This window comes from Nycticebus coucang, chromosome 2 (assembly GCF_027406575.1).
Source record: "Nycticebus coucang isolate mNycCou1 chromosome 2, mNycCou1.pri, whole genome shotgun sequence".
Classification (NCBI taxonomy): domain Eukaryota; kingdom Metazoa; phylum Chordata; class Mammalia; order Primates; family Lorisidae; genus Nycticebus; species Nycticebus coucang.
Genome location: NC_069781.1, coordinates 116146376 through 116173204, shown reverse-complemented (window position 1 = coordinate 116173204; position 26829 = coordinate 116146376). Strand labels below are relative to the sequence as shown.

The 26829-nt window shown below is 47.0% G+C and overlaps 1 protein-coding gene across 2 annotated transcripts in view; it reads right to left on the bottom strand.

The window, feature by feature from the left end:
- The window catches only part of GNG7 (G protein subunit gamma 7), a 165864-nt gene that overhangs the window by 3828 nt on the left and 135207 nt on the right, over positions 1-26829 (bottom strand). For both annotated transcript variants that reach the window (XM_053580780.1, XM_053580770.1), the window contains one exon: positions 4456-4573. In XM_053580780.1, coding sequence (XP_053436755.1) covers positions 4456-4536 — 81 coding nt within the window. In that variant the 5' untranslated portion in view covers positions 4537-4573. The remainder of the gene's footprint in view (positions 1-4455; positions 4574-26829) is intronic.

Here is a 26829-nt window from a genome sequence, read left to right as displayed (position 1 = left end):
CACTCAGCCATGACGAGGAAGGAGGCTCTGACACAGGCCACAACGTGAGTGGACCTTGAGGACATCATGTTCAGTGAGAGAAGCAGGCACAGAAGGACACACAGTGTGAGATTCCATTTATATGAAATGTCCAGAACAGGCAGATCAGAACATGGTAGGCAGGAGCTGGAGGAGGGAGTGGGGAGATTGCTGATGGGGACAGGGCTGTTGCTTTGGGGGGTGATGGTCCTGGAAGTGATAAAGGTGATGGTCGCACAACATTGCGAATGCACTAAATATCGCTAATAATAAATTTTATATGTGTCGTCCCACAATTGCAAAGGGATTAGAATGAAGAGAAGGTGGGCGGCGCCCTGGTCAAAAATACAAAAATAAAAAAAAGAGAGAAGGCTAGGGTGGTGCCTGTGGCTCAAGGAGTAGGGTGCCGGCCCCATATACCAGAGGTGGCGGGTTCAAACCCGGCCTCGGCCAAAAACTGAAAGAAAAAAAATAAAAAAAAGAGAGAAGGCTGAGCTTCCTTCAAGAGTTGCCAGGTTTTGGCCACGTGAGGTGGTTATGCCTGTAATCCTAGCACTTTGGGAGGCTACCTGCCTGAGCTCAAGGGTTTGAGACCAGCCTGAGTAAGAGTGAGACTCCCGTCTCTAAAAATAGCCAGGCGTTGTGGCAGGCGCCTGTAGTCCTGGTTACTTGGGAGGCTGAGGCAAGAGAATAGCTTCAGCCCCCAAATTTGAGGTTACTGTGAGATATGACACCACGGCACTCTACACTTTACTAAGGGTGACAATGTGAGACTCTGTCTCAAAAAAAAAAAAAAAAAGAGTTGCCAGGTTTTCAACAAAAAAAAATCAAGGACAGATAAGCCCTTTTTAGGAGTTAGTCAAACCCTGCTTGGACATCTGACAGGACTGAGGGGAGTTTAGCAGTGACAATTCAGCCTAGATGGCTGACCCTGTGAGGACAAGGTAAGACCTTCTGCAAGTCAACTTCCTGTCACAGCCTGAACCCACTGGGGACTCTGGTTCTGGTGAGGTATTGATGCTTCCATTCATGGGTAAGACTCTCTGCCACTGACTGAGGCCACCAACTGCCCCTGGGCCACGCTGCCCATCCTCCGGGTCATACCTCTGGGGGGGCTAAAGGTGCTGCCCCACAGCTCACCCCAGCAGGGCAGGAGGTCAGGGTGTTGGGTGTCCCAGGCCAGAGCAATTGAGGACATGTCCCTCTGCTCTGGATCTCACCCTAGTAGTGACGACTCTCTGTGGGATGTGGTGACCATTCCCAGTAGGGTTGTCTCACCTGGAAGGTATCTTTGCCCCAAGATGCTCCATCCCCCTTTGGGCCACAGAGACAACTGGGGCTGTATCCCCTTGGGTTGCCAATAGGTTGTGGGGTTGGCTTCAGGGTCCTGCCAAGCAGGGCAGCTCAGGGGACACTCCTGCCTTGGAGGGATTGTGAAAATTGCCACTCTTGTGAGCTCAGCCACTGCCTTTGATGACTTGGGTTGAGCTTACTTTCTAAATTTCTATTTGGGAACCAACCCTGCTGGGGAACAGAAATAGCCTCCAGACCCTGGAAATAGCTGGTGCGGTGGCTCTGGCACGTGGGCTCCTCTGCACGGCCTTGGCAAGTACAGAAAGGCTCTTTCCCAGAATGCCTGTGCCCTGCTGTGCTGTGTCCTGAGGCTACTGCTGCTGGGGCATTGTGGTTCTTCTGGTTGCCACTTTGAGGGGATGCAAAACCTCAGGCAGGACTGGCGTGGGGTGTGGGGTCTAGTCCTGACTCCCCCTGGCCCAACTTTCAAAGGGGGGGCCCTCCTCAACCCTCAACATCAAACAGGGTGGGATGAGTCACCACCCTCTGCCAGGGCTGGGTTGGCACTGGCTCATAAGAGGAAACCCACTTCAACCGGGCCCTTCTCTTTTTTCAGCCCAGAGGAATGCTTTGAATGCTTAGGTCTGTCCCTAGCAGTCAGAGTCCTGAAACATTCAGACACCTCGTGGGAGGGCACCCCTCATCCTTTCTGGCTGGATCCCAGCCAGTTGCAGTGTCACAGGGTCCAGGAGGGCTTGGGGCTAGGCTGGAGGCCCACGGGCTAATTGAAACCCTCCTGGATCTTCCTTACTGCCCAGCCAGCAGGAGCAAGTCTTTCTGTTCCAGGTTGGAGCAAGCTGGGAGCCAGTCACCCCATCTTAGTGAATTCCCATGACCAGTGACCAACCACAGGTGAGAAGTGCTTGAGGACAGAGGTCTGAATGGATGTGACAGTTCAGCTTATGGGCCCACTTGACCAGACCATAGTGCACTGTGGTTTGGGCAAACATTATTCTAGATGTTTCAATGGTATTTTATAGAGACTGTCATCTCTTAGTAAAGCAGGTGACCCTCCAGATATGGATGGGTCTCATGTAATCAGTTGAAAACCTTAAGAGGAAAGACAGGTCTTTCGAAAGAAAGGGAATTCGGCCTCCAGATGGCTTTGGAACCTGAGTTCCAGTTCCAGGCCTCTTCCCTGGGGCTTAGGCCTAGTAGCTGTCTTGCAGATATAAATTTTTTTTTTCATCCCCTGTGCTAACTGTACAGAATTTGAATTTGCCTTCAAGTAAATCTTTCCCTCTACCTCAGTGGTTCTCTTTCTCTGATGGCCAGAGCAAGGCTATTCATCCAGCCACCTGCAAGCTGCATTCTGGGACAGGAAAACAGCCTCTTGGAGCCTGGTCATCCTTTGCAAAGTGGACACAGGTTTGGTGAGAAGGTGCCTTTTAAACTGCCAAGTGCTCCATGGTGACCCCATCTGTCCAGAGTTGTTGTGAGTCTTGGATGTCATCCTGGGGTCCCCGTGTGGACCTAAAATTCACCATGTGAATGCTACATGGTCAGTCCACACACTAGACTATCACTCACCATGACAAGGAAGGAGGCTCTGACACAGGCTACAACATGAAGGAACCTTGAGGACAGCGTGCTCAGTGAGAGAAGCAGACACAGAAGGACACACACTGTGAGATTCCATTTTTTAAAAATGTCCAGAACAGGCAGATCCACAGAGACGGGAAGTGGATTCGGGCTTCGTGGTCTCTAAGGGCTGGTGGGCTGGGGAAGATGCCTGCTGATGGACTAAATTTCCTTTGGGGTGATAGAAATCTTCTAGAACTAGATAGAGAAGACAGCTGCACAACACTGTGAATGTAGCAAATGCCACTGACTTGCTCACTTTAAGATGGCTAATTTCGTTTTGCATAATATTTTTTTAAAGTCTTTTGGAATTGCAGATTGCCTAGCGCCCTTCTCATTTGGCTTTGTCTGCTCCTGGTCTTTGACAGGTTAAGTGTCTGTGAGCAGGAAACTGCTGTCTGTTTTCTTTCCTTAGTTCAGAAATCAAACACAATTATTATGAAAAATGCAAACAATGCAGAAAAGAAGAGACAGTGACAAATCTGTCTGCTTCCTGTCTTCCCTGTGTCTCTCATTTCCTTGTCCTTTTTTTTTTTTTTTTTTTGAGACATGGTCTCACTCTGTTGCCCATGCTGGTGCTATAAGTGCTGTGATCACAGCTCACTGCAGCCTTGAAATCTTGTGCTCAAGTGGTCTTCTTTTTTTTTTTTTTTGAGACGGAGCCTCAAGCCATCGCCCTGGGTAGAGTGTGTGACATCACAGCTCACAGCAATCTCCAACTCCTGGGCTCAAGCGAGTCTCCTGCCTCTGCCTCCCGAGTAGCTGGGATTACAGGCACCTGCCACAGTGCCCAGTTATTTTTTGGTTGCAGCTGTCATTGTTGTTTGGTGGGCCCGGGCTGGATTTGAACCCGCCAGCTCAGGTGTATGTGGCTGGTGCCTTAGCTGCTTGAGCTGCAGGCACAGAGCCTCAAGTGGTCTTCTTACCTCAGCCTCCTGAGTAGCTGAGACTACAGGCATGTGCCACCATGCCCAGCTAATTTTTCTGTTTTTTCTTTTTTTTTTTTTAGAGTCTCACTATGTTGCCTAGCCTGGTCTCAGACTCCTGAGCTCAAGTGATCCTCCCACCTTGGCCTCCCAAAGTGCTGGGTTTATAAGCCTGAGTCACCACACCAGACTCTCGTGTCTATTTGCATGTATTGTACCCAAAGGGCCTAACAGCCCTTCGGTGGAGGGGACAGCAAGAAGACTAAATGCTTGCCTCACGGTGACCCTGGGGCTGGGGGCCAGGCTCAGCCCTGCCTGGGGTCTCACTGCATTGACAAAGTACTACAACACATCAAATTGTAGTAACAATCATGAGGTAGATGTTAGATCAGCTGCAGTCTTTCTGTGGAGGAAGTGCAGGTCCAGAGAGGTTAGGTGAAGGTCCACAGTCACACAGTGAGAGGTATAACCTCTGCCCTCCCGCTGAAGCTCCCTGCCTGTCATTTACTGAGCGCCTGTGACCTGCCAGGCACACCCTTGGGATCCCCCCAGTTCCTCCTGCTGCCGGCTGACTCACTTTGATGCGCTCAATCCCGGCTTCAATGCGGAGCTGTTCCACCAGCTTCCGGGCCTGGGCGATGTTGTTAGTGGCTGACATTGTCTGCCATCAGCTCGGGACCTCGGCGTCCAGAAAGCTGTGGGGGAAAGCACAGGGACTTGAGCCAGCTTGCAATGACCCAAGATGGCAGGCCCAGGAAGGACAGTGGGGCAGGACACCCCCTCCCACAGGCTCACTGTGTGGCCCGGCCCCACCACCCTGGGGCCTCGCTGCATCTCCAGCTTCCCTGGCCAAGGGGAGGGAACCCCACTAAACATGACTTCCCACATACCTTTCTGTGGCCAGTTGGGGTCTGGGGCCCCTGGCTATGTCTATAAAGGGCTCCCAGAAGACTTCCAGAAATAATGATACCAGCTTCTGGTTGGGCTAGAATGAGGGACATGGCAGGAGACAAGCACGGAGCTTCTCTGATCCCTGCCCTGCCCCAAGCTCTGTCCCCAGGCACTGTGGACACTGGGCACTGCAGGGTGCTGAGTAGCCTCCCTGGCCTCCGTGAACCCCATGCCACAAGTATCTTTCAACCCAGTTGTGATAACCACAGATGTCTCAGACATGGTCCAGTTTCCCAGTGGGGGTTGAGGAGCAAGAACCCTGGACCCCAGACAGAGATAGGTCTCAGGATCCTGGGTGGGTCACCCTTCTCTGGAGAGCCCAGGCCTATTTCATTCACATTTCTTGCCTTCTATTCTGCAAACCTTACGGAGGACTGATGATCTTGGGCTGTAGCTGTGCAGAGATCGAAACACATGCCAGCTCCTGTGTCTGTGAGGGCTCCAAGTTCCCATCCAGACACAAATTGGCTGGGTGGGGAAGTGGCGCTGAGGTCTGGTGACCCCCAGAAGTTCCAACAGGGGACCTACGCTTGGACCAGGGCTTCCTGGGGTGGGGCAGAGGTGGCAGCCTTTGCAGTGCTTTTCTGCCTGGGAGTAGCATCTTGGGGAGAGGGCAGCCACGTGGAAAGGGGGTTGTTTATGACAGAAACTCCAGCAGACTAAGAGACAATGGTCCCCAGACACTGAGGGGAACCCTACTTAATTCTGAGGGCTTTTCTAGAGCTTTCCAAAGGGCTGGGGTAGATGTTCTCCCTGGGGCTGCTGGAACAAATGACTACAAACAGGGCAGATTGAGACAACAGAAATCTGCCCTCTCTCGGCTGTGGAGGCAAAAGCCCTGAGTGAGGGTTTCTACAGGGCTCCAGGGAAGGGTTCTTCCTGCCTCTCCCAGATCCTGGGGTGGCAGGTGTCCTGGGCTTTTGTGGCCGCATCACTCCAGTCTCTGCCTCTGCCACGACATGGCCATCTCTCTTCTTTCTCTGTGTCCAAATTTCTCTCTTCTTATAAGGACACAGTCATTGGATCAAGGCACATCCCACTCCAGCACAAGTTAATCTTGCTTAATCACATCTGCAAACCTTATTTCCAAATCGGGTCACATGGGTGGACATGAATTTTGAGGGGACATTGGTCATCCAAGACAGTTCCCTGAGTGTGGATAATGTGCTTTATTTAAGTCAGTCATTTAGCATGAGCGGACAATTCAAGATAAACCATCTCCCTCTCACTCTGTAAGCTTTTAGCTAATTCACAGTTCTCTCAGGCCGTGGCATGATGGGGAGAACATTTGCTGTTTTTGCTGCACTGAATTGCACATACTCATCTATTTACTTTCCCAGCACTCTCAGGAATTGGGTATTCCATATATACAGAGGGTACCAAAAAATGTTTACAGATTTTTAAGAAAGAAAAAAACTGTATTAAAATTATAACATTTAGGGTTGGTGCCTGTAGCATAGTGGTTACAGCATCGGTCACATACAACCAGGCTGGCGGGTTCGAACCCAGCCTGGGCCAGATAAACAACAATGACAACTACAACCAAAGAATAGTCGGGCGTTGTGGTAGGCGCCTGTAGTCTCAGCTACTTGGGAAGCTGAGGCAAGAGAATCACTTAAGCCCAAGAGTTTGAGGTTGCTGTGAGCTGTGATGCCACGGAACCCTACCGAGGGCAACAAAGTGAGACTCTGTCTCAAAAAAAAAAAAAAATCAATAATGTACATTGTATTGTATATCTCTTGTAATTGTAGCAGTCAAACATGACTTGAGTATTACAATTTTCATACTTTTTTTTTTCTTTCTTAAGCTGTGTATACATTTTTTTGGCATCCTCTGTACACATAAAAATTTTGGAGGGTCCGAGCACTTCCCTCCTGGGCTCCCCTATCCAGGTCAGTTCTTCATTGTACCAATGACTCCTGCTTTGTTCTTGTTTGGGATGACTTTTATTCTTTCCAAAATATTTTTATTCATTCTATTTTAAAATTATACTTAGTTCTGAGATCATAGTTTCCCCAATGGGAAACTTTTTTACATCTTGTAAAACTCTTGTACAATAATCATAACTGGATATTGGTACAAATATAGAACATTACACCTCCAGCATCCCTCCTGTGAAAATCACACCCAAGCCCAACACCATCCTTCATCTCCCACAAATACTGATACGTTCTTTTCCAAACTTTTGTCATTTTAAGAATGTTGCCAGGTGTGGTGGCTCATGCTTATAATTCCAACATTTTGGGAGGTTGAAGTGGGGGGAATTGCTTGAGCCCAAGAGTTCAAGACCAGCCTGGGTAACGTAGTAAGACCCTGTCTTTACAGAAAATAGAAAAATTAGCTGGGTACAGTCATGTACATCTGTAGTCCCACCTACTCAGGAGGCTGAGGCAGGAGGATCTCTTGAGAGATCCTGGGAGTTTGAGGCTGTAAGGAGGCCACTGCATTCAGCCTGAGTGACAGAGCAAGACCCTGTCTGTAAAAATATATAAAGGGTGGGTGGCCATAAAATTCATGTGCAATTTTAACAATTATTGCACACAAACTTTATGGCCAAACTGTATATATACAATAAAATAAAACAAAATAAAGAAAATGTTATACAGGGCTGTGCCTGTGGCTCAAAGGAGTAGGGTGCCTGCCCCATATACCGGAGGTGGTGGGTTCAAACCTGGCTCCGGCCAAAAATTGCAAGAAAAAGGAAGAAAGAAATGTTATACAAATGGGACTGTATGGAATATAACCTTCTGGGACTGGCTTTCCCCACCCCAGGCTGTTACATGAATCAGTATCTTGTTAATTTTCATGGCTGAGCAGCATTCCATGGTGTGGTATGGAACAGTTTGCTGCTGAAGGACATCTAGGCTGATCTAAGTTTTTTTTTTTTTTTTTATTGTTGGGGATTCATTGAGGGTACAATAAGCCAGGTTACACTGATTGCAATTGTTAGGTAAAGTCCCTCTTGCAATCATGTCTTGCCCCCATAAAGTGTGACACACACCAAGGCCCCACTGATCTAAGTTTTTTTTTGAGACAGAGTCTCACTTTGTTGCCCTTGGTAGAGTGCCATGGCGTCATAGCTCACAGCAACCTCAGACTCCTGGGCTCAAGCGATTCTCTTGCCTCAACCTTCTGAGTAGCTGGGACTGTTTAGAGACAGCATCTTGCTTTTGCTCAGGCTGGTCTCAAACTTGTGAGCTCAGGCAATCCACCCACCTCAGCCTCCCAGAGTACTAGGATTACAAGTGTGAGCCACGGTGCCCAGCTGATCTTAGTTTTTTCTGTCATGAGTAAAGCTGCTATAAACATTCCAGCTTTTCGTGTGAACATAAGTCTTTATTTCTCTGGAATAGACACTGAGGAGTGAAACTGCTGTGTTGTATGGTAGACGCATGTTTAATTTTTAAGAAACTGCCCAACTGTTTTTCACAGCAACTGCACCATTTTTCACAGTGGCTGCACCGTTTTTATATTCCTGCCAGCCATGTGTGAGTGATGTTTATTTGTTTATGTAATTCAGTTATGCAAAATTTTTTTCAGTTCCTTTAGGCAGCAAAAATTCTACTTTTTCCATCCAATTTTGATTTGTTTGGTGAGCTCTAATTCGGTGGTTCTCAACTAGGGGTGATGCTGCTAGTTGAGGGGTGAACCCTCTTCCATGGTTGTCACAACTGGAAGAGGGGTGTCCCTGGCATGGGCGGGGGCAGCCAGGGACACTGCTCAGTACTCTGCAAGGCCCAGCACTGCCCTGGCCCCAGATGTCAGTAGCATCATGTTAAGGAATCCGTTCTGAGACAGGCAGACACTTAACCAGGTAATTAAGTAGCATTTGATGTCTTTCATAATTCGTGGGCTCTGTTTTGTAGAACTAGGCAGCTGCAGCAAAGTAAAGGCGAGATTTCAGATCTTCAGAACATTCCTACTTCACAATATATGATATATATAACAATGGGGATTAATCTCCAGGGAATGGGGCCAAGGGAAAAAAGCCAGTCCCTATCATGACAAGCTGCACATTTCCATTAATATAACATGTTTGGTTCACGCCTATAATCCCAGCACTAAGTAGGCTGAGGCAGGAGGATCACTTGAGCTCAGGAGTTTGAGACCAGTTTGAGATATAGCGAAACCCTGTTTCTACTAAAATAGAAAAATTAGTTGGGTATTGTGGCAGGTGCCTATAGTCCCAGCTACGGGAGGCTGAGGCAGGAGTATCACTTGAATCCAGGAGTTTGAGGTTGCTGTGAACTGGGCTGACATCATAGTACTTGAGCTCGGGCAACAGTGTGAGACTGTCTTAATAAATAAATAAATAAATCAAAATAAATAAAAGCATGGTTGCACAGATTAGTAGCTGGCAAGGGGTCAGAAGGGAGATAGGTCTGTGGGTACTTGTGATGAACTTGAAAGGAACTTGACACACACAGTCCAGAGTACAAGTGAAACTGCAAAAGTCTGAAGGAGCCCGGTGGATTGTATCACCGTCTGGTTGTGCCTCTAGTTGCCCTAGGACTGGGTAAATGAGGCACAGACTTTCTCTGTGTTCTTTGTTATGATGGATATGACTCTACTGTGATCTTGGTAAAGGTATCGATTAGAAAAAAAAATCCCTTGGACACTGCCAGTGCCCTGTGTTTCTAGCAGACATCCGTCCCCCTTCTTGGGACAGAAAAGGCCTGAGCCTGTCTGCTCTCGGAGCCCAGAGCCCACGTGTGGGATTTCAGAGGGCTCTGATTCAACTGAGAGCTTCAAAGCAGCCACAAAACATCCAACTCAGGGAAAACTGCCCTTGGTTCAGCTTAAAAATACCTAAATTACTCAGCGCTAAATATAGATGTGCACAGAGAACAAACGGGCTGGCCCACGGCCTGTTTTCCTTGGAAGGCCAAGGGGGTCCTATTTAACATCCATGGTCAGAAGTGCCTGCCAGGACCCTGGAGCCCCACTGCCCCTTATAGCCACCCCCACTACTTCCCTGTGACCATCAAGTCCCTAAATGCGGCTGACCCTGTTTTGGGCAAAATGTTCTGGGAGAGGCTCCATCTGGGCTGGGTTATAACCCAGGCCTGCTAGAAAGGCCAGAGACGGTGGCATTGTGTGTGAAGTTATGTGTGTGTATGTGTGAACATGTGTATATATACATATGTGTATAGGCCATGTGCACACACGCGCACACGTATGTTCAGTGCACATGCGCACACGTGGCATGCATGTTGGTGTATACACATGTATTCGTGTACTCCTGTGCATACATGCACATGTGTGCACAGGTGAACGCACATGTATTGTGTACATGCATTTGGGCACATGTGTCTACGTGTGAGTCTGCGTGTGCATGTGTCTCTGTGTGCTCAACGCTGAGATGCTGAGACTGAGACATGGTTTGTATTACCTGAAGCCCTTGCAGCCGTCTTCTGAAGTCCCTGTCTTGGCTGCTGTCACCAGCCAGCCAGTGACTCAGGGAGCAGCCATGCCCCCTACTGAGGATTAAGCCAGCACAAGCAAAACACGCCTTGGTGCTGAGTCAGCCAGGGGAACATTCCTCACCAGCTGCCTCCCTGCAAAGGCAAATGATGGTGCCGGGCACCCTGACCTGGCTGAGCCTGCCTGGGCCTAGGAGGGCCTCAGAAAGCCCCAGCAGAAGGGCAGGGCCAGGAGAGCTGTGGGCAGGGGTGGGGTGTCAGAGTTGCACACAGCCCTGGGGGCTCCTCCCCAACATACCTCCCTGCACAGGCTGCTCTGGGCTGGGGGGGTGGGGGAACATGTTGGGTGAAGCTCTCTAAAAATAAAACTTTAATAGATGCTGCCACGCTCCCGACTGAGCTCCTCCTGGCTGAGCTCCTTGCAAAGGCTAATAAACCACACCCAATTTAAGTGTCCTCCAGAAAATGCCCACATGCACACATCTTAAAGACAAGGACACCGAGGGTATCCCCCCACCCCCACCCAGTATATGTTGTAAAGCTATGATAACCATCCCTCCAAATAGATCTGAGCTTAGATGTGAGGCCCCAGTGCACATAGGAGTTAAGGAAGACCAGGGGGGCGGTGGCTTTCATCAGAGTAGGACATGTTGATGGAGAAGCAGAGAAACACCCAGCCAGAGCAGGGTTCTGAACCTCAGCCCTGCGGACACTGGGGCCAGAGTGTTCTCTGGGGTGGGGCTGTCCTGGGCACCGCAGGGCACTGAGCAGCAACCCTGCCTCCACCCACTCCATGCCAGAACACCCCCCAGTGTGACGACCACAGATGTCTCCAGATGTGGCCAAGTGTCCCCTGGGTGAATCACTGTTTTAGATCAAACTATATTCCACACTCCCTAGAGAGATTCCATAGAGAGCCATAGAATGAAAGAAAATATGCACTGATTAGAACCAATTATACAGAATATTCTATCATAGAGACGTTTCGTCCTAACAACTAAATCAACAGAATGAATTGAGATGAGTAGCTCTGATCAGATATAAAGATTTAGAACTTCTTCATGACAAATATTAATAAAACTAAAATCCAAGACCACTGTCCTAGGAAATATCATTGCAATAAGTAAGCGGAAAGATGACCTCTTTAATGTATTAATTCCTTAGCCAGGTCCTGTCAGGAAAGCAAGTGGAAAGAAGCATGTAATCAGTTCATGAAGTAATTTAGCTGGTAAATAACCAGTTAAAATGGCCTCAGTAATAATGGAAGACAGCAGGTTGGAAGAGTAACGGCGGACACTTTATCTACTCAAGACACCAGTAAAGTCAGAGAAGAATCCTGTAGGCGCAGCTAGGATATGCCCGTTCTTTTTTTTTGTTTATTATTATTAGACAGAGTCTCACTTTGTCCCCCTCAGTAGAGTGCTGTAACGTCATAGCTCACAGCAACCTCAAACTCTTGGGCTCAAGTGATCCTCTTGCCTCAGCCTCCCGAGTAGCTGGGACTACAGGGAGGAGCTGGGACTACTGCCTGCCACAACACCTGGCTATTTTTAGAGACAGGATCTCGCTCTTGTTCAGGGTGGGGTCAAACTCCTGTGTTCAAGCATTGTACTCTCCTCGGCCTCCCGGAGTGCTAGGATTACAGGCATGAGCCACCACGCCTGGACTAATATGCCCATTCTTGACTCTCTGGTCTTGCAAACTGATCTCAGCTTCATAAATTGGACATGAAGAGCAACAGGCTTTCTGGGGCATTCATCCCAAGGGGGAAAAATGAAATAAAGTTATATATAGACAGATGTTTACAAGGGTGTGATTTATAATTGTGAAAAGTTAGAATGAAACCACATGTTCTGCAATAGGGAATGGCCAATGTAATGGGATATTTTTCTGGTGGAACATTACGCAAGCATTGTAAGTGGCAAGTGAAAGCGTGGCACCCACAGAGAGCGCGGCACCCACAGAGAGCGCTATTTGTGAAAACAGGAACATGACAAAGAGCGAATGTGTGGTTATTCACTGTGGCATTAAAATACAGGTGGATGAAGGCAGACAGGGAACCTCGAGATGACAGCTTTGTTACGGTATGTTTTTGTAATTTCCTCTAATGAAATGTTTTCATTAAAGCATAATTTTGTAGTAAAACTCATCCCTTTGGGTGCTCACTTGGTGAGATTTTACAAACTCGCATGTGTGTAACTAACTTTACTACCATGACACAGAATGGTTCTCTTATCCTAAGAAACTCCCCTGCATTATGCCTTTGTAGCCAGCCCCTGCAACCACCCATCTGTCCTCTGTTCATATAGTTTTTTCTTTTCTGGAAAGTTCTATAAATGGAATAATATGGTACATGGTCTGGCTTCTTCCCCAGGGTAGGATGCTTTTTGATTTGTCCAGGCTGATGCAGACATCAGCTCTCCCTTTTCATGGCTGTGCAGTATTCCACCACAGTAGCACACCACTGTAGGTCCATTCACCAACTAGGGGACACGGGTTGCTTCCAGTTTTGAGGGGATTGTGCATAAACCTGCAATACATATTCATGTGCAGGGTTTTGGGTAAACCTGTTTCTGTTTTTCTCGGATAAATTGTTCTGCATGGGATTTCTGGCTCCTGGTTTACTTCTGTATGTTAAGCATTTTTCCAAACAGTTTCCACTGTCACTGCACTAGTTTGTATTCCCAGCAGCACTGTAGGAGAGATGAAATGGTTTTAAAATAATAAAAGTTAAAAAAAAAGTAGGTATAGCATAGAGAGATTCAGGAAGAAGATAAAGCAATTTCACCCAAGGACACGGATAGTGTGACCAACAGTTTTCTTGGACACAGGATGGTTAGTGTTAAGATAGAAATGATCCCTGGTGGACAAGGATGCCTTGGTCACCCTAACTGTGAAGGTAGTCACAGCATGGTTCCCTGATTGTGACCTGTAGGTGTTCCTTTGAGGGTCCTTGACACCAGCTGGGTGAGACCTGGATCCATTTTCAGGTCCCCAATGCCCACTTTGTGCTGAAACCTTCAGTCAAAACGACTAATAGCATCACAATGTGCAGATGCTGTTTATGAAAGAGGCCACTTGAAGGGTTCTGCAAAGGCAGGACAAGGTTAACAGAGGTTCATGGGAACCAGCTGGCACTCACAACTGCCAGCCTTGGGGCTGCACACACAGGGTGTCATTATGCCAGGGTCTCTCATAGAGTGCTTTTTAGCCCCCAGGAATAGCTGAAAGGAATCCTTGCTTTTGAGCAAGGAGACGGAGGGCTGAGGGCATGCGCACAGAACTGAGTCAGCAGATGAGCTATTCACCAGGACATTGTCCAGCATCACGGCCGAAAGGGACCATGGGGACCGCCTAGCATGCTTGTCCCCTTCATGGTCTGGGGGAGGACAGTGAGGGCCTGAGGGACAAGGTAACCTGCCCAGAGCCACACAGAGTTGAGGCCAAGCATGAAGGAGGCTCAGGTCATGGGAGGCAACTCTTCTCCCACACATCAGGATACTGCTCCCTGCTGTATCAGACCGTGCATGCTTTGGTTGGGACACCAGGGGTGGGGGATGGCAGTGGCCAGAAGCTATGCCTAGGGAGGATGGACCAGCCACTGTCTGGGGGCAGATATGAAAGATATCTGAGAGGTAGCCCCGGGGGCAGTGAGGGCTGGACCCAGGGTCTGTGGGAGACCTGGACGTTTCAGGATGGGCTGCTCTGGGCAGATTTAACACCTAGAGAAGGAGTCTCACATGGTTCAGAGCATGAGGCCAGGAAAGGAAGGGTCCTGGGATTGCTGAGGCTCTACGTAAACTAAGACATTTTGGAGGGGAAAGTGAGATTGCTATTTATTTTTTGTATGTTTATTATTATGCATTTGTATCACTTATTATATATTTTATCATTGCTTATTATATAGTTGTATATATTTAGAGACAGGGTCGGTCTCATCCTGTAGCCCAGGCTGGAGTGCAGTGGCATCATCACAGCTCACTGCAGCCTCCCACTCCTGAGCTCAAGTGATCCTCCTCCCTCAGCCTCTCATAGTGCTGGGATTATAGGAATGAGCCACTGTACCTGGAGCCAATAATGTTGACTAACTAATATTAGCTTTATACATACTTATTCATATATTATTATTAATTTATTAATGTTTAGATTTAAATTAATTATATTGATATTATTTATGATATATTAATGTACAATTTACTTATTCATTATATATTTATACTATTAATTATACATTTATGTTTAAAATATATCCATACTTATGACACTTTTATTAATTACATATTTATTTACTATTTATTCTCATTATTTTCATGTTATTTATCATGTACCTTTGCTTATAGTTATGTTATATATTTACTCATATTTGTATATTCATATATTTGTATTTTATTTATTAGTCATATGTATCATATGCTTGAGTATTCAGTCACTGTATAGCCATAGCATTTATTATTAATATGTTTATTACTGTTAATTATTAAATATCATTAATATTAATGTTGACACAGTATTAATATTTGTAATATAATAGAAACTCTGTCAGTTGACCGCAACAAACTTCAGCATACGGAGATGGTCAACATAAGGAACTAGGCCTGTCCTGGGACATACCTGTGCTGCATGTCTGGTCTTTGAAGATTAGGTCAACTTAAGGAGGTGGTCAGTGACAGGAGATGGTCAGCTATGGAGGTTCTACTGTATTCGTATTCCTATACATATATTTCATTATATTAAATAGTTTGACTTGTATTCATGGAATTTTAATATTGTTATTTATTAATTTCATTTTCATAATTGTAAGATTATTACCTATTTTACTGTGTATATATGTAGTCACTGTGTATTCATATCATTTGTTACAGGTTTATTGATCATAATTTAACTTTTTTTTTTTTTTTTGAGACAGAGCCTCAAGCTGTCGCCCTGGGTAGAGTGCTGTGGCATCACAGCTCACAGCAACCTCCAACTCCTGGGCTCAAGTGAGTCTCCTGCCTTCCCCTCCCAAGGAGCTGGGACCCCAGGCACCTGCCACAATGCCTGGCTATTTTTTGGTTGCAGCCATCATTGTTGTTTGGAGGGCTGGGGCTGGATTCGAACCTGCCAGCTCAGGTGTATATGGCTGGCACCCTAGCCCCTTGAGCCATAGGTGCCGAGCCATAATTTAACTTCTTATTTTGAAATAATTGTAGACTCTCAGGTAGTTGCAAAAATAGTCCAGGGAGTCCTGTATACCCTCTCCTGGAATCCCCCAGGGCACTGCTGCCCGTGACTACAAGACATCAAAACTGGGATCTTGGCAATGTCCAGTGCTGTGTGTCACTCAGATGTCCTCATTTCAGGGTGCAGAAGCGATTTTTGATATCATCCATCCCTTCAGGGAGGTGGACCCACCCTTGTCTGAGAGCACCTCACTCTTCTGCATCCTTGCAACCACATCCTGCAGCCCAGCCCGAGGGCCTGTCCCACTGGGTGGACAGAAGCTGTGCTCTAAGCATTTGTCAAGCAGATAGATAGGCAGATTTAGATGAGAAAGCACAACAAAAAGTGGCTACAGTGTCAGTGGAGAGAGACTAAGTATAGAGCCCTGCTGCAAATCTGGCTGAACTATTAAATTCATAAAATCCTACAGGTACTCGATCAATAGTGGGACATTAATACCCAACAGAACAGGTTCTTTCCCCCAGGCACTGAGAACATTCAGAGCTGGTTTTTCTCCAGGGTGGGGCTGTCCTGGGTACTGCAGAGTGCTGAGCAGTGTCCCTGGACTCCACCCACCCCATGCCAGGAGCTCCATCTGTCCTGACAACCACAGATGTCCACAGATTTGGACACGTGTTCCCTTAGGGGCAAAACCTAAGGCCTTTCTGGAACTCCCTTATTGAGAGAAACCCTGAGGCTTAAAGTGTCCCTTTAGATAAAATGCAGTTTGAACTCAGCTGGCTCACCCTGCCCCCAGAAATGGTTCTGGATGAAAATAGAAGCCTACTTCAAAAGGGCGGTTAATTTTATTAGCATCCATGAACTCTTCCCTTAGAACTGAACTATTTGAAGACGGTTGAGACCACAGCTCCAAGAAAGGAGGGAACTCCAGGAAAGTGGGCTGCTATGGGAAGTGAGAAATCTGAGTTCAGTCTACTGCTATCAAGCTGTGTGGCCTTGGGAAGGCTGTACCCCCTTTCTGAGCTTCAGTGAACTGTTGTGTGCAGACAATCCCAACTCTGCACTGGGGCCTGGCAGTAAACCTCCTGGGCCCCAGAGACTGGCAGCCATGAAGAGGGCTCTCTTTCAGGGACCCATGGCAAATGCGAAATATAAACACAGCTGCTGGAGAGAAAAGGTCAGCAGAACAGCCTGCACCCAGCGAATGTGGTAGGGCAGGTTTGCTGAAAGCCATTGAGAAATCTCGCTGCTATCCAAGGAGCTTGCTTGCATCCGATGGCCACTCCCCTGACCTGCCCTGAGGCTGGGGTTGGGCAGGGGGAATGGCCCGTGGAGACCTGGGCAGAGGTGGAAGTCAATCATATTAAATATCAGGAGTAGATGGAATTAGCAAGAGTCAGAAAGAAACTAGATTATCTGACTTAAAGCATGAGCTTGAGCAAATCCCTTTCCCTTTGGAACCATAAAGTAAAGGTGAGGCTAGAGATTTTAAAGCTCTGCTATTAGATCTGAGAGTCTACCATGACCGGTTATGCTTAGGTCACTTCCATGTCATTTATGGACATGAGTAGAGGCAAAAGGGCCTCTGGCAACCATGGGTTGCATAAGCCTCTTGCTGAGTTGACAAGACTTTCAGGTTTCAGAGAGAGGTGAGGTCATTTCCAAGGACCTTATTCAAGGGATAAAGGTTGCCACCAGTTCCTGCACATAGAATACACAGTGCACGTCTGGAAATGGAAAACCAGGGACTCACATCCCGACTTTGCATCTGACTTGCTATTTGACTTCCCCAGCCAGAAAATAAGAGGGGTTTTCTTCAAGCTGAGGATCAGTCCTCATTTGTCATTCTGTGCTTCTAAGATCAAGATGATCCGTATCCATAACTTCCTTCTAAAATACTTGGGCTCTGGTTAAAAATCTCTTTTGGTACATTTTGTCTTGCAGAACAGTGCAGGTCAGTTAATAAGGACAAACTCATTCTCCTGCTGGGGGCAACTAGAAATGTTGCTTGAAGGCCCCAGAGGGTTGTTAAGATAGTGAAGAATTTCCAACCAGAATGTGGGGAGAGATGATGGAAGCCTGGCAAGTTTGGAGGGCACTTTTTCTAGGCTGGGGAGTTTGCTGAGAGGCTGAATAGTATTTCTATTAACTTCACAAGGCCAAGGGTACAGAAATTGAGGTCTAGCATCTGCTGAGGGGAGAGAGTTTGGTGAATTCCCCCTTGATGTGAGTTGGAGCAACTTAGTGTTACGCTCTAGGGGTAATAATGGTAAACAGGAAGTACACAGTCTCACCATTAAAACCGCAGCTAAAGTTTTAATAATCCCAATTGCAGATACTAAATTAAGGTGATCCTAGACTCCTTGTAGCCCTCAATGCCTGGAAGAAGTAAACATAAATCCTCTCTAGAGGAAAACAACATCATCTCAGGCCTTAAAGTATTTCTACATACTCATCTGCAAGGCTGCACCCCCTTTTACTGGTACACAAGTAAAAATAACCAAACATACAACGAGACAGGACCCCATTAACAAAAGCCAGAAGAAATAATCAGCAATACGAACAGACCTACAGGGGTTTCACAGACTAGCATGGCAGAGACTTGAAGATAATTGTATTAATTATGTTCAAAGAGATGAAACGAGGAGATTGGAATTTTGGCAGCAAATTGGAAAGATTACTTAAAAAAAAAAAGAACCAGTGGATATGCAGGAAATGACAATATCTGAAAGTAAGAACTCAGTGGGAGAAGTAAAACTTAGTGAACTGAAGCATGGGACAGAAGACGGTATCCAGAACGGAGAAAGAAGACCCAAAGGGAAATAAACTGAATAAAAGACAGAGATGCAGCGAGGTCCAACGTACAGATAGTTAGAATGAGAATGGGGAGAAGCAGCCTTCGGAGAGATAAAGACCCACAGTCTCTCAAAACTGATGAAAAGACTTCAAGCTATAGACTCAAGAAGTCCTGGAATCTCAGAAAAAATAAATGCCCCAAAAACTGACAAGAGAAATGGCCAATAAGCACGTGAAATAGGGCTTAATGATTAGTCATCAGGGGACTATCAATTAAAACCACAATGAGAGGCTGCTTCATTACCACTAGGACGGCAAAAAATGGAAAAGACTGACAACATTTAATACTCGGGAGAAGGCAGAGAAACTAGAAGCGTCCTACGTTACCAATGGGATGTGAAATAGTACAGCCGCTGTGGAAAATTGGTTTCTTCTAAGGCAAAACACATACCTAACCTATGACCCAGCAATTCCACTCCTAGGGATTTACTCAAGATAAATGAAAACATATCTGCACAAAAGGACTTGTACAAGATGTTCACAAGCCTTTATTCATAATACCGAAAGCTGGAAACAATCCAAATGCCTGTCAACAAGAGAATAGGTAAACAAACCCAGGTGTTTCATAGAATGGAATGCTACTGCGCAAAGAAAAAGAGCAAACTAGTGACAGGAGAAGCAACGTGCAGGAACCTCCAAAAAACTCAGTCAAGCAGCAGAAGTCAGACATTAGAGTGCATAGTATATGATTCCATTTATATGAAGTTCATGATAGGCAAGACTACTCTATGGTGATACAGCAGAACGGAAGTTGCTGCCTCTGGGGAGGATGCTGGCTGGAAAGAGGCATGGAAGCACTTTCTAGGGTAATGGAAATGTCCTCCATCTTGGTTGAGTTGTAGGTGGCCGTGGTGTACACATTTGCCCAAATCCATAAAACTGCACATTTAAAAATCTTTATTGCATGTGAATTATACCTTGATAAAATTGGTTAACTACAAATAAAAAAAAACAAACAAACTAGGGAGGGAAAAGGAGCAAACATTAAGTGGACCCAGTGAAAATTCTATACTCAGTGGAAATACTCTTCAAGAATTAAGGTGAAGTTGGGCTCGGCGCCTGTAGCTCAAGGGGCTAAGGCACCAACCACATACACCAGAGCTGACAGGTTCGAATCCAGCCCGGGCCTGCTAAACAACAATGACAACTACAATCAAAAAATAGCCTGGTGTTGTGGCGGGCACCTGTAGTCCCAGCTACTTGGGAGGCTGAGGCAAGAGAATCGCTTAAGCCCAGGGGTGGGAGATTGCTGTGAGCTGTGATCCACGGTACTCTACCCAAGGCGACAGCTTGAGGCTCTGCCCGCACCCCCCCCCAAAAAAAGAATTAAGGTGAAATAAAGACCTCTGCAGACAAACAAAAACAGACTTTCTCACCAACAGATCTGCCTTTTTAAAGATAAAACTAAAGGGTATTAAAGAAAAATGATTCCAGCAGAAGGGTAGGAAATGCACAAAGGAGTGAAAAATAACAAAAACATTGAGGAGGGAAAGATTTGACATGATAATTCTACAGTTCCTATGAAAAGATTAACACTGAAAAAGCCTTGGAAAGGCAGGGCATGGTGGCTCACGTCTGTAATCCTAGCACTTTGGGAGGCCAAGACAGTGGATTGCTTGAGCTCAGGAGTTCGAGGCCAGCCTGAACAACAGATCCCATCTCAACTAAAAATAGGAAAGCTGAGGCAAGAGGATTGCTCGAACCCAAGAGTTTGAGGTTGCTGTGAGCTATAACGCCATGGCTCTCTATCTAGGGTGCCAGAGTGAGTGTCTCAAAAAAAAAAAAAAAAAGCCTCGGAAAATATACAAATCACCACAGCCATTATCTCAGACCACCCTACAAAAGAAGATGTTTTATGCTTCTGCCTTCACACTTTTTTTCTTTTTTAGACACAGAGTCTTACTTTGTCACTCTTGGTAGAGTGCCATGGCATCACAGCTCACAGCAACCTCCAACTCCTGGGTTTAGGAGATTCTCTTGCCTCAGCCTCCCGAGTAGCTGGGACTACAGGCCCCACCACAACGCCCGGCTATTTTTTGTTGCAGTTTGGCCGGGGCTGGGCTTGAACCCACCACCTTCGGTATATGGGGCCGGCGCCCTACTCACTGAGCCACAGGCGCTGCCCTGCCTTCACATTTTCATAATAGCATTTTTATCATATTATTTTGTTTATTGGATTTTAGTGATTGTAGTCCTCAATATTGCTTCAGGAGTTTGCTAGTGATATCTTATTTGAATTTTGCAGTTTTAAACACAGGAAAAATGAAGTCAGCATCTGAAAATATATACGCAATTCTACATCTTCCTCTACTAAAACCCGCCAGAGTCAGAGTGATAGCACTGAAGATCAGCTGTCCCCAGAGATTTTTCATCAGTCCAGCCAGCCCCTTTCTGGATGATCATCTTAGCAGCCCTCAGAAGTGTCAGGCAGGCTCCTATGTCCCCTTACGAATGGCCTTTGCTCCATTCTCACTTCCCCCTAGCCTCCTCACAACAGAGGGATCTTTGGAAAATGCAGTTGAATCTGTCCCTCTCCTACTCAGAAGGAATTAAAATTAAAGTTATTGTTCAGTTTCCCCTGCCAAGAATTCTTACCCCAACCTCAATCATGCCAAACACTGCATTCTCTGATGCCTGCCTCCAGGGTCACCTACTTCCTCACCCTGTGGCCTCACGAGCTCAGCATTTTCCAGATTCCCTGAGGGGACCAACAGGGGGACAGCTGTTCCTGGAATAGCTAAGGGTCAGAGAAGGGAGATGGTTTGTCCAAAAGAGATTGATGACAAAAATTTGTCTCACATGATTATGGAAGCTGAGAAGTCATAAGATGTGCAATTGGTAAGCTGGAGACACATGATGGTATAGTTCCAGTCAGAAAGTCAGGACGCTCAAGACTCAAGAGTGGATGTTTCAGTTTGAGTCTGAAGAATGAAAAAGACCTAGGTACCAGCTTGAAGGCTGCCAGGCAGAAGGAATTCTCTCTTACTTAACCTTTTTGTTCTATTTAGGCTTTCAACTGATTAAATGAGGTCCACTCGCACTGGGGAAGGGCAGGCAATCTGCTTTACTCAGTCAAAGGTTCATTTCATCCAGAAACACACTCACAGACACACCCAGACTAATGTTTGACTAGATATCTGCGCACCCTGTGGCTCAGTTAAGTTGACCCATAATATTAACCATTCCAACTTTGGGGGCAGTCATTCATCCTACCACACCATTCTTTCATGGCTCTCTGTCTCTCATAATATTTATAATTTGATTTTTTTTTTTAGAGACAGTATCTCACTTTGTTGCCTGGGCTAGAGTGCAGTGGTGTCATAATACCTCACAGCAACCTCAGACACCAGGGCTCAAGCGATCCCCTCTCTTTAACCTCTTGTCACAACAGCTGGCTACTTTTTTCTATTTTTAGTAGAAACTGGGTCTTGCTCTTGCTCAGGCTGGTCTCAAACTTTTGAGCTCAAGCGATCCTTCTGGTCCAGCCTCCTGAGTAGATGGGAGTACAGGAACCCACCACACCTGGCTAATTTTTCTATTTTTAGTAGAGACAGGGTCTTGCTCTTGCTCAGGCTGGTCTCGAACTCCTGGCCTCAAGTGATTCTCTCTCACCTTGGCTTCCCGAAGTGCTGGGATTATAGGCACTAATTTGATATTTAAGTTGTTCTCCAAATGGACTGTAAGCCCCGGGGGGCCAAAGCCTGAGTTCTTCTCCTCAGAGCCTGGTGCATAGTAGGTGCTCAAAAGACATTTGCTGGAGGCATGAAGGGGAGTATCTGCCTTTGGCGATGTTGTCCTTATCCTGGAGGGCCACTTTGCATTTTGGCACCTTTATCTGTTATAATGCTGGGTTCGAATGTTATTTCTTTAAATATCTTTTTTTTTTTTGAGACAGAGTCTCATTTTGTCACCCTCAGTAGAGTGTTGTGTCATCAAAGCTCACAGCAACTTCAAACTCTTGGGCTCAAGCAATCCTCTTGCCTCAGCCTCCTGAGTAGGTTGGGACTATAGGTGCCCACTACAACGCCCGGCTATTTTTTTTTTTTTAGAGACCGGGTCTCGCTCTTGCTCAGGCTGGTGTCAAACTCCTTGAACCTGTTTTAATGGTGACCTTCACTCAGAATTCCCAGAACACTCTAGAGTACACTCAGAAACTCACCTGTGGTGTTTGCTATAGACTAAATGTTTATGTCTCCCCAAATTCTTACGTTAAAATCTTAACCCTCAGTGCAAGGGTCCTGGGAGGGGGCTCTGGGAGGTGATGGGGGTATTGAGGGTATAGCCCAGCTGAAGGAGGCCCTAGAGAGCTTCCTTACTCTTTCCACTGGGTGAAGACACAGTGGAAAAGTGTCATCTATGAACCAGGAGGCAGGTCCTTAACCAACATCATGATGTCATCACAGCTCACTGTACCTTAACCTTGGATTTCCAGCCTCTCGAACTGTGAGAAATTTTTACTGTTTATAAGCCACTCAGTCTATGGAACTTTATTATGGCAGTTGAAACGGACTAAGATGGTGTTTTTTGTGTTGTTTCATTGTCACCTGATCAAGTATGTGTCTCCTTGGCAAACTGTGGGCACCCAGGAGGCAAAGACTCCGTTTTCCTGCCGTGACCAAAGTTGTAGGCATACAGCAGTCTCAGCAGGTGAGAGGCATGAGAAGCTTCCTCAGCCATGAGCAGCTCCTCCTACAAGCCCAGTAGGAGGGCCTCCCCCATGTGATCCCAGATGCGTGGTGGGGAGGTGGCAAAGGCAGTAAAAATGAGTGGTATTGGCCCTGCACCCTTTAACTTCTGCCTGAGCCAAGTACCTGGTTTGGGAAGCACACACTTAAAAGAAATCTAGTTATAATAAAATTTGGCCACTTAAGTGATTCTGAAACAAACAGTTCAGTGGCATTTAGCACAGTCACAATTATTATGTCACCATCATTATCATTTCTAGAACATTCCATCACCCCAAAAGGAAGCCTTGTCCCCATCTGTCGTCATTCCTCATCTCCTCCTCCACCCCCTGGCAACCAGGAATCCACTTCCTGTCTCTGTGGACCTGCTTGTTTTGGACATTTCATATAAATGGAGTCACGTGCTACATGTCCTTCTGTGTCTGGCTTCTCTCATGAGCATGACGTCCTGATGGTCCCTCCACGTTGTAGCATGAATCGGGACTTCATTCTCTTTTATGGCTGAATAATATTCCATTGTATGAATGGAGCAATATTTTGAAGCAAAAGTTGTTTTAGAAGAAAAGGAAAAAAGAAAAAGACCTCAGGTTGCTGTTGTTGAAACCAAACCCACATGTTTTGTTTCTTTTTTTTTTTTTCCCAAAACAGAACTAAAGTGAAAGATTAAAACAATAAACGTTTTGTTTGTTTTGGAGCAAGAAATATAAGATTTGTGTTTCTGGCTCGCAGACGAGAACTCTGGGGCGCTGGTGTGCGTGTGTGTCGTGCACATGAGGGAGCTCAGGGGCCTGGAGATGGGGCCGTGCAGGGGGTGCTTGCTTGTGTGGGCCGGAGACCTGGTTCTGGGCACGTCCCCTGTTCTCCCTGAGCTTCAGATTTCTCAACTCTAAAATTCAGAATGAGAGAGCAGTTTCCTCTCCTGCTTCATGGCACCGCCAGGGTTCCCTGTGGCGGCTGAATAACCCTGGCTTCATATGAGTAGCTGCCTTGGGTTTGGGATGCAGTCTGTACTTCTTGGCCAGATTCCATTTTGTGCCTGTATATATGTATTTTATCACATATAAAATAAAATAAATATTATATATAATGTATATTAGCTTCAAAATATTATAAATATAATGCACAAGCAATATGCTAAATGTAGTATGCAGTGCCATGAGCTTGGGCCTAGGTATACACCTGTGAAACCATCACACATAATCAAGATAATGAATGTAGCCATCACCCACAAAAGCTTAGATTCCATTTTAAAAGAGGGATCTGCAGCTTAAGAACAAAATCTGAAAATCACAGAGCTGGAGGATTGCTAGTTTCCCTTGCTGCACAGAAGCTAAAGGTTTTCAGCCCATTCCTACTTCATTCTGCAGAAAAGGAAACTAAAGTCTAGAGGCAGGTAGGGATTTTATTTATTTATTTTTGAGACAGAGGCTCACACTCTGTTGCCCAGGCTGGAGTGTAGTGGTATCATCACAGTTCACCGCAACCTCAAACTCCTGGTCTTAAGCGATCCTTGTGCCTCAGTCTCCTGAGTAGCTGGGACTATAGGCACCCAGCACAGTACTTGGCCAAATTTTCTATTTTTAGATGAGATGGGGTCTCACTCTTGCTCAGGCTGGTCTTTAACTCCTGAACTCAAGCAGTTCTCCTGCCTTGGCTTCCCAGAGTGCTAGGATTACAGGTGTGAGCCACTGCACACCTCCTATATTTTTCTTAGAGACAAGGTCTCTGTCACCCAGGCTGGAGTGCAGTGACATCATCATAGCTCACTGCAACCTCAAACTTCCGAGCTCAAGCCATCCTCCTGCCTTAGCCTCCTGAGTAGCTGGGATTACAGGTGTGAGGCACCTGCCCAGTCCCCACAGTTCTAGCATTTTAAATATGCGCAGTCCCAGGAACCTCACACCACTTCTTTCTTTGGGTTGGCCCTGGTCATGACCTGGGCTTCAGCAGATGTTGCAGAGTGCTGGGAAAGTTGGAAGACCAAGACGCGGAGCCTGGGGCAGATTGTGCTGCCACCAAGGTCAGAGGGAACCCTGAGTGAGATTTAATAACAAAAAGTCTCCACTCTGCTCCTGTTTAGAGGTTTGGAAACAATGCTCTTCTGAATCCTGGGAACTTTTCTTTTTGTTTTCTTTCTTTCTTTTTTACAGTTTTTGGCCAGGGCTGGGTTTGAACCCACCACCTCCAGCATATGGGGCTGGGGCCCTACTCCTTTGAGCCACAGGCACCGCCCAATCCTTTTTTTAGAGATAGAGTCTCACTTTGTCGCCCTCGGTAGAGTCCCGTGGCGTCAGCTCACAGCAACCTCCAACTCCCAGGCTTAGGCAATTCTCTTGCCTCAGCCTCCCTAGTAGCTGGGACTACAGTTGCCTGCACAACGCCCGGCTATTTTTTTGTTGCAGTTTGGCCAGGGCCAGGTTTGAACCCACCACCCTCAGTATATGGGGCCGGTGCTCTACTCACTGAGCTACAGGCGCTGCCTGTGGGAACTTTCCCCCAAGGCCTTGAGCAGACTTTTCTGCCAGTGCCCAGTGGTGCTGCCCGTTGGCACTTGAGAAACTCCTGGGTTCATGGAAAGGCACCATCATTGCTGCACCCCACAGCCACCTCTGCAGGGGCTCTTTAAGTGCACATTTCCGTCTCCTTTATTCTAGTACTTGGGATCGGCACTTACAGCGACAGAGTCCTGCTTCTGTCTTGGTTTATCTGACAGGAATAAGGCGGCAGGACAAGCTCAGAGTTGGGAAGCTCTAAGATGCCACTCTGATTCTGGGTTTCGCCCAGACAACTGTTTCCAGATCACCCAAAGGGTGGATGCATGGCAAACCGAGAGACCCTACTGGTGGGTGAGCCGGCTGAATCTAAGTGTCCTGGGGTGCAAAGCCCAGAGGCAGGTGGGGCTGTGCCAGACTTTGCAGGGACCCTGGGGCTCTGAGATCCCAGCAACCTGAGAAGCTCAGATCTGCTGGGTGTAGAGAAGGGCTGGTGTTCTCCCTCCCACTGAGACCAGGAAGAGAAAATACAGCTCCTCTTTTGGGACGGTGATGCCTCTGCCACCCTCAGAGGTGTTTTCCAGCTACACAGGAAGCAATGACAGTGAGACCCAGAATGGCTGGCGATCACTCCGGATTCCAAACATAGTTGTCATAGTTGGGAAAGTGCCGCTCCCAGCATGCTCAGATAAACCGACATGGACCCCTGCCAGGTCCTTCTTCTTACCAGAAGGGAAAGAACCTGTGGCTGGTGGAGGCTTCTGAGAGTTGGCCCAGTGGCTGCGTAAAAGGACAGGAATGTGAAGAATGTGCCTGGCAAGGCAGAGGCAGAGGCTGGGCCTCTGCAGAGCGGCTCTTGGGTCTGGTGGCCAGAGAGGGTCAGGCACTACTGTGGGTCACTGCACGGGCACCCCCAGCCCCTGCTAAAAGAGGCTGATACGGGTTGAGGGCTGAGCTGGGGAGAGTCAGTGGGCATGCTCTGGGCCTCTTGCAGGCCCAGGGAGGCAGCTCCGTGTTTTGGGTTTTCAGTTCTGTTCACCAAATGTTTACTGAGCACCTTCCAGCTCCAGGCAGCGTGGCTGGGGCTGGGAGCAGAGCTAAGAGCAGCTGATCCCTGGCAGAGGCAACCTTTCTCCAAGACAAGACATAGTGAAGCTTCCGGAGTCTGGGCCAGCACTAACCCTAAGGTCATGACAGCAGGGGCTGATTACTCTGTGAGAGGAGAAAAGACAGATTTAGGAGCCAGGGTCTCTCTCTGACTTGCTGCCTGACCTCTCTGTGTCCCACAGAGGATCACAACTTCCCAGAACAGTACTGGTTGCCAGGGCTGGGATAAGGTGGACCAGTAACACTACTTGTGGTCAGCTATCACCACAGTAGGACC